At 40.7% G+C, this 16,006-nt stretch overlaps 1 protein-coding gene and 1 pseudogene across 1 annotated transcript; both read left to right on the top strand.

The window, feature by feature from the left end:
* Positions 1-2,826: 2,826 nt before the first annotated feature.
* On the top strand, positions 2,827-3,822 carry LOC117719819 (vomeronasal type-1 receptor 4-like). Its single transcript, XM_034518163.1, has one exon. The coding sequence runs from the start codon at positions 2,827-2,829 to the stop codon at positions 3,820-3,822; it is 996 nt and encodes a 331-aa protein (XP_034374054.1).
* A 3,131-nt stretch (positions 3,823-6,953) lies between these two features.
* Positions 6,954-16,006, top strand: part of LOC117719746 (vomeronasal type-1 receptor 4-like) — a 51,114-nt pseudogene continuing 42,061 nt past the window's right edge.

The following is a 16,006-nucleotide window of genomic DNA, read 5'->3' as shown; positions in this document are numbered from 1 at the left end:
TTTTTCAAAAGACACTTAGTGTTAGTGATTCCTCTCCATACTTTCTTGTCTGCTTTCTCTCCTATATACACTGAAATTTACACTTCATGTTCCATTATCACTATTGATCACTTATAACACTGTATTCTATCTCCTATTTTTCAACATGCCATGACTCTTATAAATTTCTGACATTTAAGGTTATTCCACATTGTGTGTGTACTTTTCAATTTGTCAACAAAAATTTCACAATTAAAATCATGGTTGTATGCTCATCATGAACAAATGTAAGGTAATGACAAGTTATAATTTTTTGTCATATTTCCACATATATCTCTTACAAATGCTGGTTATTTCATTAGTAACAAATATTTTTGCCATAATAACTTGTTTTCTACACATCAAGGTGCATGTTCTTTGACTGTGCCTTACACAATCTTGCTGCAGGTATGAATTTCAATAAAGGTTTAGAACATGCAATTCTTATATTTATAAACTGAGTTTTTATATTTTCTCATTGAAGATCAAAACAGAGTCTCTAGTAGTCTATTATACCTAGAACAGAAATGAGTGTGGTTGGATCTATTTATTTCTTAATGATTGCAGACTCTAGGTCATTGATTTTGTATACACGGTTCCTTCTTTACACTGCAGTTTCCCAGATACTAACAAAGTATATACTCGACTTCTGATAAAGATTCATGAGTATCTCAGAAAACAAGTCACAATCTACCTGAAAAAAAAATTGGTTATTAGAATAAGCCCAGGATCTAGGTGGAAAAGAGCAGCTTCAGTTAGTAAATTTGTCAGAAGTATGTGTCCTGGGATAAACATGGGAAAAGTTGAAATGAGGCAGATTCCTGGGGAATTACAAAATTTGAATGACAGGATGCCAGTTTTCTCAAACGACTTCGTGTCAGCATATTTTGCAAAAGTTAAATGGTCGGGAGGAAAGTACTCTAGAGAAATGCACGTAATGAGTCCCTTGTTCTACCCTTGAGTGTCCCAATTCACATCTGACTACAAGATCAATTCAGAACTTAGATTCTCCCAAAGGAAACATGAAAACCCTTCGCTCACTTCTGCCCAGGTACTAATTAAAATCTGTTAAACTTGTAGGCATCATTATTAAGCATCATAAAGTAAAAACGGAGATTTGCTCTGGGGAAAAATGATTTTCCTTTATCAGAGATACCACAAAAAGACACCATGTAGACAAATGCCCTGACGTCACATATGAGACAATAATAATCTCTCTGAAGGATGTCATATGCTATTATTTTGAGACTGGAAAACCTGTACTCTGGTGGGTTACCTTCAAAGCACCGCAAGGAGGATAAGAAACCATTGTGGATGCCCTTGCATCATTTCTCTGACAAAGAGGGACACAGAGAACCATTTCATTGGAACAGATGTCATGAGATATGATTCTACAGGATCTGTGTTCTGGAGTTGGCCTTCAATGAGGATGCTCACTGTGACTATGCTCAGAAGGTGGGATTCATTGAACCAGAGACTTCTGCTTAAATTCTCTTCTCCCTTCTTCAGTGTACATTATCTTCTGAAGCCAACATGAAGCATTATTTTTGAAGACTGCAGTTTAACTCAAGTACTTTAATATTTTGTTTCCACCTCAAATCAGTGTATGATTTCTGGATTAACATTCAGCAGAAAACAGCATTCAATGTGACATCTGTATGTGAGATGTTGAACTTTGATAAATGGAGGTTCTCTGGTCCTTTAGAAAACATATAAACAAGTAGAATGCGGACCAACATCCCTCTACAAGAGTATAATAGTGATAGCAGTAATAATTTTGGAGGAAAGCTGGAGATGATTCAAGGTAAGATTCTGACACATGACTTTATAGAACAAAAATTAAGATCAGGAAAACAATCAATGAATGAATCTTCTTAGCAAGTGTTTTCTTTTTTTTCACATGGAGGATACATATGTAAACCTATGTTTATCTGTGTAACCAGTACACAGGTGGCTATATCAGAAATATTTGGTACTTTGTTGTGTGGATCAGTTGCACAAAACATTTCTCAAAAGCCAAAAACTTAATTTTCTACAACTGAATTCAGTAACAAAACCTTATTGATTAACATATGTAGTCATACATGTTATTAAAATACACATTATTTTAAACATTTTACTTTATTTTCTCTTTGTTTTTGTAGACAGGGTTTCTCTGTATAGCCCTGGCTGTTCTGGAGCTCACTATGTAAACCAGGCTGTCCTAGAACTCAGAAATCTGCCTGTCTCTGCCTCCCAAGTGCTGGGATTAAAGGTTTGCGCCACCACTGCCCAGCACATTTTAATTTAATATAAAAATTTTTATTAATTATTTTATGGTTCATTTTTCTTTTCTTTTATTGAATATGTTATTTAATCAATTAAGGTACATTCCATTTTTAGATTCCTCTCACTCCTAATAATATTGAATACAAATGATAAAATCTGATGATGGACTCTTTAATTTACTATAGATTAAGTGATTTTATTGAGTAAGTTACATCCCATTGGCAGCCTCCCCTCCCTCCTACTGTATTGACTTCTGATGATGGAATCACATACTCATACTGATCTCTTTCCTGTCTTTATCCAGATGTAAAGGCCCATGGTCTGTTAAAAAATATGTGTTATTGTATAGGTTATTGAACTATGTAACCATAAAGATGTAGTTGCAGTGCAGTTTATCTCAAAAGAAAAGTAATTCAATAAGTATAAAATTTTATTCTGAGTTACTGTGCATGCATTGTACTCCGGGCAAAGTTCCTGTATTATGATAAAATAGTGTCTCACTTATCAAGAGACAAAATCATCCCAAATCTAGTGGTAAATATGGACAATAGAACAGAACCCGAGGACAACAAACCCGAGGACCTAATCATGACTGCAGAGTCAAGTAAAGCCCTCTCCATATCTGCTCATGATAACTCCCTGAAAACCACTGAGGAAGTGACTCTTCAGATCCTCTTGCTTTGCCAGTTTGGAGTTGGGACTGTAGCCAATGTCTTTCTGTTTCTCCATAATGTATCTCCAGTCTTCACTGGTTCTCAACAGAGGCCCACACAGGTGATTTTAAGCCACACGGCTGTGGCCAATGCCCTGATTCTCTTCCTCACTATATTTCCAAACAAAATTATGACTTTTGCTCAAAGATATCGTCCAACTGACCTCAAATGTAAATTGGAATTCTTCACTCGTCTGGTTGTAAGAAGCACAAACTTGTGTTCCACCTCTGTCCTGAGTATAAATCAGTTTGTCACTGTTGTTCCTCTTAATAGAGGTAAACTTCTACTCAGAGGATTTGTCCCAAATTTGGCAAGTTATTCTTGTTATAGCTGTTGGTTCTTCAGTGTCTTAAGTAACATCTACATTCCAATTAAGGTCACTGGGCCACAGATTACAGATAATAACTCTGACTCTAAAAACAAGTTGTTCTGTTCCACTTCTGGATTCAGTGTAGGCATTGTCTTTTTGCAGTTTGCCCATGATGCCATATTCATGAGCATCATGATCTGGACCAGTGTCTCCATGGTGCTTCTCCTCCACAGACATCGCCAGCGAATGCAGCACATCCTCACTCCCAATCAAGTCCGCAGAGGCCATGCTGAGACCAGAGCAACCCATACTATCCTGATGCTGGTGGCCACTTTTGTTGGCTTTTATCTTCTAAATTTTATTTGTATCACCTTTCACAGCTTTTTAATGGATTCTCCTCTCTTTGTGAGGCATGTAGCTGAAGTTTTGATTGCAGGCTTCCCCACAATTTCTCCCTTACTGTTGATCTTCAGAGATCCTAAGGATCCTTGTTCTGTGCTTCTCAGCTCTTGAAAGCCAGAGCCACTAAAAATGTTTAACACAGAATATATCATCATTAGTTCCATTAAAATATTTTTTCCATAAATATATGTTAAACATCTTTTGTATGAACAAGTCATGGTACTCACTACTGCTCAACACATCAAGAGGAAAGAGTAAAGGAGACAAAAGCAGCTACTGCTCAGGAACATTAAGAGGTTTAACATCCAGGACCAAGAAGGATACCAAGATCCAGACTGTACACCTTCTCCTGAAAGATCATGGCAAACTCTTCCCTCTGGGCCATAGTGCAAATGTGTTTCCAATCATCAGTAACACCTGCAAATCAGACAGGAGACAACAGGTATCAGAACAATGAGAATGAAAAGCTGTCATCCTGTCTGTCAGTTGCTTCCTCAGTCACAAAATTATTTTTTCAGAAGACCAAAATCAAGCATGTAACCTTTGCAGCTGCTTGAAACTGACCAGAGACACAAGATAAATATCTGTGAGCAGAGAGACAAGATAAATATCTGGAGTGGTTATAGCTGTCAGTGTGATGACCCTGAAAATATGACTTGTGGTACTTACTCCTGTGATCAAAGAAATATTTTAGCATTTATTTTGTTTATGTGTGTTGGATGTGCATGTATTTATGTGGGTTCCCTGCCCTTAAGAAGAATGAGTGCCATACCCCTAGAGATGGAGTTACAAACAGAGAAAATCTTATAAATATAGTTTCTAAGGACCAAGCTCTGCACCAGTGCCAAATTGGCCAGGGAACTAACCTGCTGAGCCTTCTCTCTCCAGCCCCAAACTGAGAAATTTATCCAACCCATTTAACACTTCACTTCCAATTTGATGGGAAAGTTACTAATGACAGTTAAAGTGAAAGAGCTTGAAATAATAAATTAGGAAACAGCAGTCTGTATATTCTACATTGAGGATTAGATTCACACTGAATTACAAAATTAATATTGAGGCCTCATGTCCCTTTTGACAGACTTCCACCAACATTGAAACTGACAAAATTATAGCACCATGTCTTGATCATAACAAAGGCCATAAGAGGAAGCAAAACAGGTAAAACACTTGCCACTTAGAACTGATTACCAGAGTTCAAGCCTCAGGGCCTTCATAGTGGAGAGAACAAACTCCTACTTACTGTATTCTGGCTTCCTCAGATCTGTGATTGAACATGCCCACGCACAGTAAAGAAACAAGGTATAGTTTCTAAGTGTAGTTTAATCAGTTAAGTGATTAAGAAACTTCTCTTTCACTGATCTCTCCAGGTTGATCTGTGTTTTCCCTTACCTATAATTATACTTCAGGGGTACTTTATTGGGTTCTATTATCCACCAACCTTCCAAAACTTACTAAACCCCAATCTGTCCCAACCACCTAATATGAAGTACTCAAGAAAAAAGAGAACAAAAGGAGTATAGACCTCTTGAGACAACTTTCTGCTGAATAGGGTCATTTGGTTCCTCTTGGAAATCCCAATATCTACAATCAGGTTATCTCCATCAAGCAGTCAAACAAAACAGCCAAACAACATTTACAGTCATGCAGGTGTACACACATACATATTAATGAGAGAGTATGCTCAAGTCATCACAAGGGGGAGGTTGGGGTTGAGTGCAAAGGAGTCCCTTCAGAATGTGTCTTTCATTAACACATCTCAGCAAATCCCTCTGAGAAGTGTCTCTGGACCAAATCCCAAGAACAAAGGAAAAGTCTGGCTTTTAGGAGTTGTAAGAAGTTTCCCATCACATGATTTATTTCATCATAGCATATGTGACAAGGAGCATGAAGGACCCAGTTGAGAGCTGTCAAGTCCCAGCACAGATCACTTAACTCTGTCTCAGTGAGAGCTGCAGGAAGGTGGCATGGCCTGTTTGCCTCAAGCTGTGAATCTGACCTCTTGTAAGAAACACTGCCTTTTAGAGGCAGCCTCATGCTGTAACACTGATACAAATCTGAGCCTGCTACAGATGCCAGGTATCTTGGGGAGGGAGGATGAATCCCAGCTCTACTTTAGAGAAAAAGCCCACTCTTTAACTTGGCCTCTCAAGTCAGGGGAAATCCCACATGACATCCAGCTTGGTGCTGGTCAAGTTCTCAGTTGCTAATGTATGCACTGAGTTCCTGCCCTGACATCCTGAGATGATAGGCTGCAAGCTGTAGTGATGGTGTTTTCTCACACCAATAGGAATCCCAACTGAGACAATAACTAAAAGCTACATGGGGAGGAGTTTTCGTTCATAACTCTCGGGTCATACCAGACTCATTGAGATAAGTCAGGGCACAAACTGAAGCAGAAGTCATGGAGGAATGCTTCTTAACTGGCTTGCTCCCCATTGCATGCCCAGTCTGTTTTCTTATAGATCCAGGACTACCTGCCCAGGTGTGGCACTGCTCACTGTGCTCTGGTTCCTCACACATCAATCATTACTTTCCCAACAATGTCCAACTGACATTTCCTAGAAAACAATATGATTAAGGCATTTTCTCAACTGAGGGTCCTCCTCCCCAGAGTCTAGCTTTATCACTTGGGAAGTGGTGGCAGGTGAACCTAAAGTCCAAGGTCTTTAGCTTCTTGCAGAAGACCAGAGCTGGGTTCCTAGCCTGTAACTCCAGCTCTCATGAGCTAGTGCCCTCTGCTGGCCCCCATGTGCACCTGAATGCTCATGCACACAAAAACCTTTAAGAGTGTTAAAAAGCTGCTCAGCTTCACCCTCAGCTACATAGTGAGTTTGAGACCAGCTTAGGATAAATTAGAGCCCATCACAGAAAAGTAAAACTTAACTGACAGAAGTGTTTGCAAAGGGCTCCAGTCCCATCACTTTAGTGACAGAAGACTTTCACACAGCATAGGATCAGAAACGAGCAATGTGCAAAGAGATACGGCTTTGAGTGCTAGCTAGGTAGGTAAAACCAAAGTGTGTTATTGATTAAATTTGATTAATTATTAAATGAACAATTTAATATGACTCCTCTCTCTCTCTCTCTCTCTCTCTCTCTCTCTCTCTCTCTCTCTCTCTCTCCCACCCCACCTCCACTTCTGCAGGTGTAAGAGTGCAGAAATAGTGTCTGGCCTGCAATATCTCTGGAAGCTTGTTAGCAATCCGAATTTAAAGTCCCTCAATCTAGGGAGTACTCCCATGACGGATGATGACATGAAGTTAGCCTGTGATACGCTGAGACATCCAAGGTGCTCCCTGGAGACTCTGAGGTGAATGTGTGATTACTTTACTTTAAAATTTGGAATAATTTCCAGCAAGTTGGCAAAACTACAGCAACTTGTGTGTGGTAAGCCCTCTAGGGATTGCATATCAGATAACCTGCAGATTGGATACTTACATTATGATTCATTGATAACAGTAGAAAATTTACAGTTATGAAGTGGCAACAGAATAACGTTATGGTTTCAGATCACCACAATATGAGGAACTGAATTAAAAGGTCAAAGCATTAGGAAGGGTGAGAACCACCATTCTAGGGGGTTGGATAGAGATGGAGAAGTTCTGGAGGTGGGTGCAGTAGTGATTGGCAATGCTATAGTAGGAATGGGAGACAGGACTAAGGAATGGGCTACATGCCAGAAAACTGAGCATTTCAAACAGAAGATTTTAAAATATAAATATTGCATCCATGTTTATAAGTATCTAGTGTTTTGTAAACATTACAAACAAGACCAGTGTGGTGGCCTTGGAGATAAAAAAGTTTGCCACCAAGCCTGACGACCTGAATTTAATTCCCAGGCTCCATATGGTAGAGGGAGAATTGGGAATTTTCAAAAGTTGTCCTTTGACCACATGCCCATTATGGCACATGTGTGTGCCCACACACACATTAAGAAATAAAAAATGGTGCTGTGCAGTGGTGGCGCGCGCCTTTAATCCCAGCACTTGGGAGGCAGAGACAGGCAGATTTCTGAATACAGGGCCAGCCTGGTCTACAGAGTTCCAGGACAGCCAGGGCTACACAGAGGATCCCTGTCTTGAAGAAAAAAATGTGAATGTTTAAAAACAAGTATATACCTATAAGCTAACACTGTGGTAGCTGAGTCATAGGAAAGGCAATTTGAACCCAACCTGCTTTTGTCTGGCAAGATCCTGTCTTGAGAAAAGATGGTGGGGTGGTAAGGTGAAAGAAGGTAGAACAGCTGAGCTGGTAAAGGGCTCATAGATCATACAAGACGTGCAGGGTTCAGTCCCCACAGGTGCACAAGCCCAAGCACAGTGCTCAAACCTGTAATCCCAGTGCTCCAGAGGCAGAGGCAAGAGGACTGAATCAGCCTCAGCTTTTTAGCAATTTGGAGGCTAACCTGGGCTAAGACAAGGCCTAGTCTCAAAAAGGAGGTCACAGGTAACTTCAGGCGTTTTTTTTTTTGTTGTTGTTTTTGTTTGTTTGTTTGTTTGTTTTGTAATGGTTATATAACTATGGTGAACTTTCTCAATGAGAACTGACACAGGCCATCTTGTGAAGAGTTTTCCATCAAGGCATGCTAAGGAGTTGACACTTTTTGGGGTTTTTTAATTAGATTTAATTTTGTGTGCACATGTAGCATGTGTATGGTCAGAGAACAACTCAGGAGCAATGCGTTCTTTTCTTGTACTGTATGGGTCCTGGTATCATACTCAGGTTTTTGGTATAGGTGGTGAGCAACTTTATCCATTGAGAACACGCAAGCCTCGTGGTTTTTGTTTCCATTTAGCAAATATAGATGGCATATTGCATCTATGGGGGTGTGGTGTGCTGGGTGACAGTGTTGACAGGCTACTGTGAGAAAGAGAGAAAGAAGAGAAACTGAGCAGTCACCTCAGTTCCTAAGCAGCTAAGTGGAGAGAGGGTTACCCAAGAGGGACAAGAAAATAATGTTGTGCTGCCCCTCTCTAGGTTGGATTCCTGTGAGTTAACCCTTGCTGGTTATGAGATCATCTCCACACTCCTTCTTCCAACCACCAGCCTAAAGTGTCTCAGCCTGGCCAGATATAAGGTGGGAGTAAAGAGTATGATATCCCTCAGGGATGCCTTGAACAGCTCAAAGTGTTCACTGAAGAATCTGATGTGAGTCTCCCTTCTCACTCCATGACTCTGGTGCATGTGAGATGCCCCAGAGATGGGTGGGACTGGTGAATGTCCTGATATTGGGGCATACGAGAAACCCCATTCATTCAATCATGGCAGCCCTTCTGTTGAAAGGGAGTCTAGTGTGTGTCAGCCAAAGATCTTGGTCCTAACAAAGCTCTTTTAGTGTGTGACACCTATATGACCCAAGTAGGTTAATCCACACTTGACCCCACAGTTACAGGTACCCACTCATTCAGTGACCTATGACTTCCTTCTTGGTTGGCCAAGCCCAAAGCGGACCATTTGGTGGCACAGGTATACATTGGTGGCACAGGTATATAGTTATAATACCCAATAGGGTATAGTTGAATATGACAAGCACCCAAGGGGCTAAAACAAAAGGATCCTATTAAGTCTAAAATCAGCCTGGGGAATACAATGAGATCTTGTCTTCTACCTGTCTGTCCTCCTTGTCTCTCTGTGTCTGCCTCTGTCTCTCCCTGTCTGTCTCTGTCTCTGTCTGTCTATCTCTTTCTCTGTCTGTCTGCCTGTCTCTGTCTGTCACTCTCTCTGTCGGTCTCTCTGCCTGTCTCTCTCTCTGTCTCCATGTGTGACTCTGTCTCTCTGTCTGTGTCTCTGTGTCTCTCTGTCCTGTGTCTCTCTATCTCTGTGTCTGCCTCTGTCTCTGTGTCTCTCTGTCTCTATCTGTCTCTATCTATCTCTGTGTCTGTCTCTGTGTCTGCATGTCTCTCTGTCTCACCATCTTTCTCTCACCCTTTCTCTGAATCCCCCCACACACACACACACATAAACACACACCAGGAAAAAGTTCTGTGGATGTTCTTCTGTGGTGAAGAACACATTCTACAAGCATGAGGACCAGAGTTCAGATCACCAGAGCCCCTGTAAATGCTGGATGGGCTTGGTGGGTTGCATCCATCACTATAGAGGCAGACAGGATCTCCAGAGCAATCTGGCTTGTCAGACTGGACAAAGTGATGAGCTTTGAGTTCAATTAGAGACCCTGCCTCAATAAAAAGACAGACATTGATCAAGGAAGATACCCACTGTGAACCTTCAGCCTCAAGCACCCATGTAGAGACATTTCACCTGCACATTCATGTGCAGTCACAGACACACAAATATACATACATCCACACACTACACATGTCAAAAAGAGGAGGAGGGTCCTAATAGGATCATCTGAATGCCAGATAAGTCTGACCTGGGGAGACAAAGGAGATAACAGAAGAGACAAGTCTAAGATTGTTGTTTTATAGACATACTTCTACATGGACAGGTGGGGCAGTTGTTACTCATCCACTTTTCCTGTGTATAGAGAGGAGAGTGAAGAGGTAGCAATTGTAGAAACCACTATTTAAATTGAAATGAGATTTACCAGCTCTCATCAGTGCCTGCCTCCTTTCCTTCTCGAAACATATCTATGGGGTGGCCACCATCTTTAGTCTCACTGGTAAGCAAGGAGGCAGTTTCAGGCTAAGTCACTCATTCATGGATGAATTATGATTAATGGGCAAAACAGAAAATCTGATTCATGGTCACTGCTCAGAGCTGTGTGCTGGCACCTGCCACAGCTCTAGCTCATGAAAGTCACTGAAAACAAGTAGTACAATTCTCCCTTTAGAGGCCAGAGGCAAAACTGGAAAGATGACTCTCAATTAACAGCACTTGCAACTGGATTTGGTTCAAGGCGCCCATATTAGCTGGCTCAGAACCACATGTAACTTCAGCTTCAAGGGCACCAGCACCCTCCTCTGGCCTCTGCAGGCACTGCACCTGCATACACATACACACATATATAGAAATCTTAATGGCCAGAAAAAGAAGAAATGACAATAATGACAACCTGGCTGCTGGACATCATTCCAATCCACCTGGTTTCTTTTTTTATTAAATAGTTTATTAAATATTTTATTAAATATTTTATTAAATACTTTTCTTTTTTCATTTTTATTGACTATTTTATTTACACTTCAGATGCCATCACCTTTCCCCATTCCCCCCTCCCACTTAGAAAGCCCCTATCCCATGCCCCCTTTTCCTTTTTGCATTTATACACTTTTTTAAAAATGTTAATCAAAGGCTTTATAAGTTTGGTAATGCTCAATCAGAGGTGTAACCCACCACACAACCTAGATATATCTTTGACTGGTGGAGATACGTGAACATCTGCTTCCCTGTCTTTCCCCTCTTTCTCTCTCTCGTCACCTAGCTTCTCCTCCTTCTCCTCCTCTCCTTACTCCTTCTCTTCCTCTCAGTACTCCTCCCACCTTAGCTCCTCCTACATAGCACCCTTCCTGTTAAAATAAAACCTTTCTCTCAAAATACATTTAAAGCATAATTATGCCTATTTGTACCAGTCAGGTACAGGATAGTCCTAATACCCAGTCCATCATTTTGTTGACTAACCAGAACCTTTGCCATCTATCCTAACTAAAACACTTAGTTCTGAGCCTGGCTTTTTCCTTGACATTAGAATGAATGTCAGCTGAAAACCATCCACTCAAATCATTTCTCTCAAGGTAAATAGCCAGGATTGGCTATGAGAACATAAGTTTTCAACCCTGTCAGAAATCCAGAATGACTGAGATAACTATAATTGTAAAAAGCACAAAGCATAGGTTCTAAACCTTAGCCAATTTATGGGGACATCTGATCACCTGGACACTCCCTCTACTACAAGACATTGGAGCATCTGTTCTTCCAACTTCTGGCCCAGGATCATCTAACAGACCTTAGTGCTGCAGAATTATTAAGGGCTGATTACTCTGTCTAGGCAGATAAAATCAGTTGACTATTCTGCAAGTGTGTCCTTTTCTGGACAGTAATTTGTCTGCAGATGGAAAGAGGCAATTCTTGTCTAGTGGCTGTCTCCCCACAACTGGAGTAACTCCAAAGATGCTCAATTTCTTCTTAGAATTCAATACAGGAAGCTGTCAGGAGCAGACAGGTTCTAATCAAAATGAACATTAATACAGAAATGTTTGTCATGTCAATTCTGTGGACTTCTGATGTTTTGAAAACCAACTATCCATGTAAGGTAATCTGGACTGTTGTCTGTTAACTCCACTCAGCTAAATGAAATATAGAAAACACCCTAACAATAAACTCCAAGCCATGAATTTGCTATAGTCCCTTCACTAACAGGCTAACCATCTCAAATCTGTTAAAAAAAGCTAAAGAAGGACTGAGTCTAAGCCTTGTATTTCTAAATGTGTTATACTGGTACAATGCCTATGAGAGTAACAATACTCATCTCACTTTTATATCAATAAGAAGCTCATACCAATGAAAACCTTAAAATTTGTACTCAAAGTAAATTGGTGCCATTTAAGAAATTATATCTTCATCGTGATAATAATTGTACAGATTTCTACCAATAGGTTATGGCTATGCAATAAATCCTAGCTAATCCTCTGTATTCCCACAAAACCATAAAATTCTCGCAAACCGAATCCAACAAGACATCAAAACAATTATCCATCAAGATCAAGTAGGCTTTATTCCAGGAATGCAGGGATGGTTCAATATTCGGAAATCCATCAATGTAATCCACTACATAAATAAACTCAAAGAAAAAAACCACATGGTCATCTCACTAGAAGCTGAGAAAGCATTTGACAATATTCAACATCCCTTCATGTTAAAAGTCTTGGAAATATCAGGAATTCAAGGCCCATACCTAAACATAGTAAAAGCAATATACAGCAAGCCAGTAGCCAACATCAAACTAAATGGAGAGAAACTTGAAGCAATCCCACTAAGATCAGGGACTAGACAAGGCTGCCCACTCTCACCTTACCTATTTAATAAAATACTGGAAATCCTAGATAGAGCAATTAGACAACAAAAGGAAGTCAAAGGGATACAAATAGGAAGGAAAGAAGTCAAAATTTCACTATTTGCAGATGATATGATAGTATACTTAAGTGACCCTAAAACATCCACCAGAGAACTCCTAAACCTGATAAACAACTTTACCAAAGTGGCTGGATATAAAATCAACTCAAACAAATCAGTAGCCTTCCTTTACCCAAAGGATAAACAGGCAGAGAAAGAAATTAAAGAAATGACACAATTCACAATAGCAACAGATAAAATAAAATATCTTGAAGTGAATCTAACCCAGCAAATGAAAGATCTGTGTGACAGGAACTTCAAGTTTCTGAAGAAAGAAATCAAAGAAGATCTCAGAAGATGGAAAGATCTCCCATGCTCCTGGATTGGCAGGATTAACTTAGTAAAAATGGCCGTCCTGCCAAAAACAATCTACAGATTCAAAGCAATACCCATTAAAATTCCAAATCAATTATTCATAGTGATAGAAAGAGAAATTTACAAATTCATTATGGTCTCTGTTGAGAAGTCTGGTGTAATTCTTATAGGTCTGCCTTTATAGGTTACTTTGCCTTTTTCCCTTACTGCTTTTAGTATTTTTCTTTGTTTTGTAGATTTGATGTTTTGACTATTATGTGGCAGGAAGTATTTTTTTTCTGGTCTAATCTGTTTGGCGTTCTGTAGGCTTCTTGTATATTTATGGACATCTCTTTCTCTAGGTTAAGGAAGTTTTCTTCTATAATTTTGTTGAGGATATTTACTGGTCCTTTAAGTTGAGTGTCTTCCCCCTCATCTATACCTATTATCCTTAGATTTGGCCTTCTCATTGTGTCTTGGATTTCTTGTATATTTTGGGTTAGTAGCTTTTTGTATTTTGCATTTTCTTTGACAGTTGTGTCAATATTTTCCATGGTATCATCTGCACATGAGATTCTCTCTTCCATCTCTTGAATTCTGTTGGTGATACTTGTGTCTATGACTCCTGATCATTTTTTTTAGGTTTTCTATCTCCAGGCTAGTCTCCCTTTGTGATTTCTTTATTGTTTCTACTTCCATTTTTAGATCCTGCGTGTTTTTGTTTAATTCCTTCTCCCGTTTGGTTGCATTTTCTTGCAATTCCTTAAGGGATTTTTGTGTTTCCTCTTTAAGGGTTTCTATCTGTCTACCAGTGTTCTCCTTAAGTTCTTTGAGAGTGTTGTTTATGTCTTTCTTAAAGTCGTCTATCATCATCATGAGAAGTGATTTTAATTCTGAATCCTGCTTTTCTGGTGTGATGGGTATTCAGGTCTTGCTATGATGGGGGAACTGGGTTCTGATGATGCCATGTAACTTTGGATTCTGTTGCTTATGTTCTTGTGCTTGCCTTTTGCCATCTGGTTAACTCTAGTGCTGCCTGTACTTGCTGGCTCTGACTGAAGCCCGCCTTTTCAGTTATCTAGCTTGTGTCTGATCTCCTAGGGGTCCAGATGTCTCTGTGATCTTTTCCAGCTGCACAGATTACAGTAGTACCTCTAGGATGCCTCAGGGTATGGTGCCTCTAAGGTAGCAGTCCAGCTAGGTGTCTGCTGTTCTGGGTACAATGTCTCCTCTAGGATATATCCGGATATGTTGTCTGACGCTCTGAGTTCAGTTGTTCCTCTGTGGCTCGGGGTTGAGTTTACCTTCCAGTATTTCTCAGGTGGAATCCAGGGTCTACAGAAAAGCAGACCAGGCAGAGTTCTGGTCCAGGCCTCAGATCCGGGAGAGGGGCAGAAGGGGAGTGCTAGTCCCTAGGGGCGGGGAGGGGGGGTATCTGCTGGAACCTGAGCCCTCACAGCATCTAGTTATGGGCTTAGGGCAGTATGTGGGTTTTCCTACCTAATGCTGGCTGTGGGATCCATGAACCCTCCCGAATGTCTTGGGCGGGATCTGGGGTCCACACAATAGCAGACCAGGCAGAGGTTTGGTCCAGCTTAATTCCCCAATTAAAAGACATAGGCTAATGAATTGGATACATAAACAGAACCCAGCATTTTGCTGCATACAGGAAACCCAAATCAGTGAAAGAGACAGACACTACATTAGAATAAAAGGCTGGAAAACAATTTTTTCAAGCAAATGGTCCTAAGAAACAAGCTGGAGTAGCCATTCTAAAATCTCCAGCCTGAGAACACAAAGGGAGGGTCTCATGACTCCACCTGTATAGGTAGTTGAGAGTGGCCTTGTCAGGCATCAGTGGAAGTGGAGGGCCTTGGTGCCTGAAACTTTGGATTCCCTAGTGTTGGGGTATTTGAGAGCAGGGAGGTGGGAATGGGAGGATGGTGGGAACACACCCTCATAGAAATGCCCAGAATTATATGGATTAGACATGACAGAGGCAGGCTGTCAGAAGACTAGATTCCAGTATTCAAACAAAAAATTATCTTGATAGTAAAATTTTTTGAGAATTGTATCTTGCAGAATACACAGCCTTGGTATATCTACTCATCAAACAAGCTGAGCAGACCTGCTTGAACTTCTGATGTCCTGGAATTCCAGCTGGATGAAGTGAAGACAAAACATCAGAAGTTTATCAATTTCCTCTTCCCCCTGCCCTTCTTCTAATATCTCAATGCCCGTATTCAGCTTGAAGAAGTTAATGAAGAGTCAGCACCCCTATTCTGTGTGAAGCTGTGGCCGCAGTAGGGACAAGTACAAGGATTCTCGCCTGTGTGGATGCGCTGGTGCTGCATAAGGTTGGAGATCTAGCTAAAGGGCTTGCGTTCTGAGCAGGCAAATGGCTTCTTACCTGTGTTAATGCTCCAGGGCTAGACTCCGCTAGGCCCTGGGCCCTACTCTTTCCTCTTGTCTCCCAAGCTCTATTGAAAAAAAAAAAAACTTTATTGAAAACATGGCTTTCTGTCTCCCTTCTTCTGAATTCCCTGACCCTTATCAATCTCTCTCTCCCTCTAAGTCCAGTCAACTGTCTTCAAATCCTCTTTGGTATCTGTAAATTCTTGAATCCAAACCAAAGTCCTTGTGGGGCTTTTGTGCCCTGGCTAAACTTCCTTCCTAGGATCAAATATATCTAGATTCCAGATGCTAGGTACATGGTGGTGGAACCATAAAGCCAAGATTTGCAGTGACCAACTAGATCTGCCGAACATCAATGGTCGCTGACTCAACACATCTGCAGCAGTTCCACTCTTAGAGTAGCCGGGGATTCTCCCAGCGAAGCCCTAGGACCTTCATGTTTCCACTTGAACCCCCAATTTCAGATGTACTGTCACAAGCCCAGCCAAGAAGCTCCCCATGCTTAAGGCTG

The sequence above is a fragment of the Arvicanthis niloticus genome, chromosome 1, assembly GCF_011762505.2.
Source record: "Arvicanthis niloticus isolate mArvNil1 chromosome 1, mArvNil1.pat.X, whole genome shotgun sequence".
NCBI classification, from domain to species: domain Eukaryota; kingdom Metazoa; phylum Chordata; class Mammalia; order Rodentia; family Muridae; genus Arvicanthis; species Arvicanthis niloticus.
Note: the sequence above shows the minus strand (reverse complement) of the source record. Positions and strands in the feature narration are given on the sequence as shown.

Coding starts and splice junctions, on each gene's coding strand:
- LOC117719819 (XM_034518163.1), top strand. CDS start 2,827: ATGGACAATAGAACAGAACCCGAGGACAACAAACCCGAGGACCTAATC.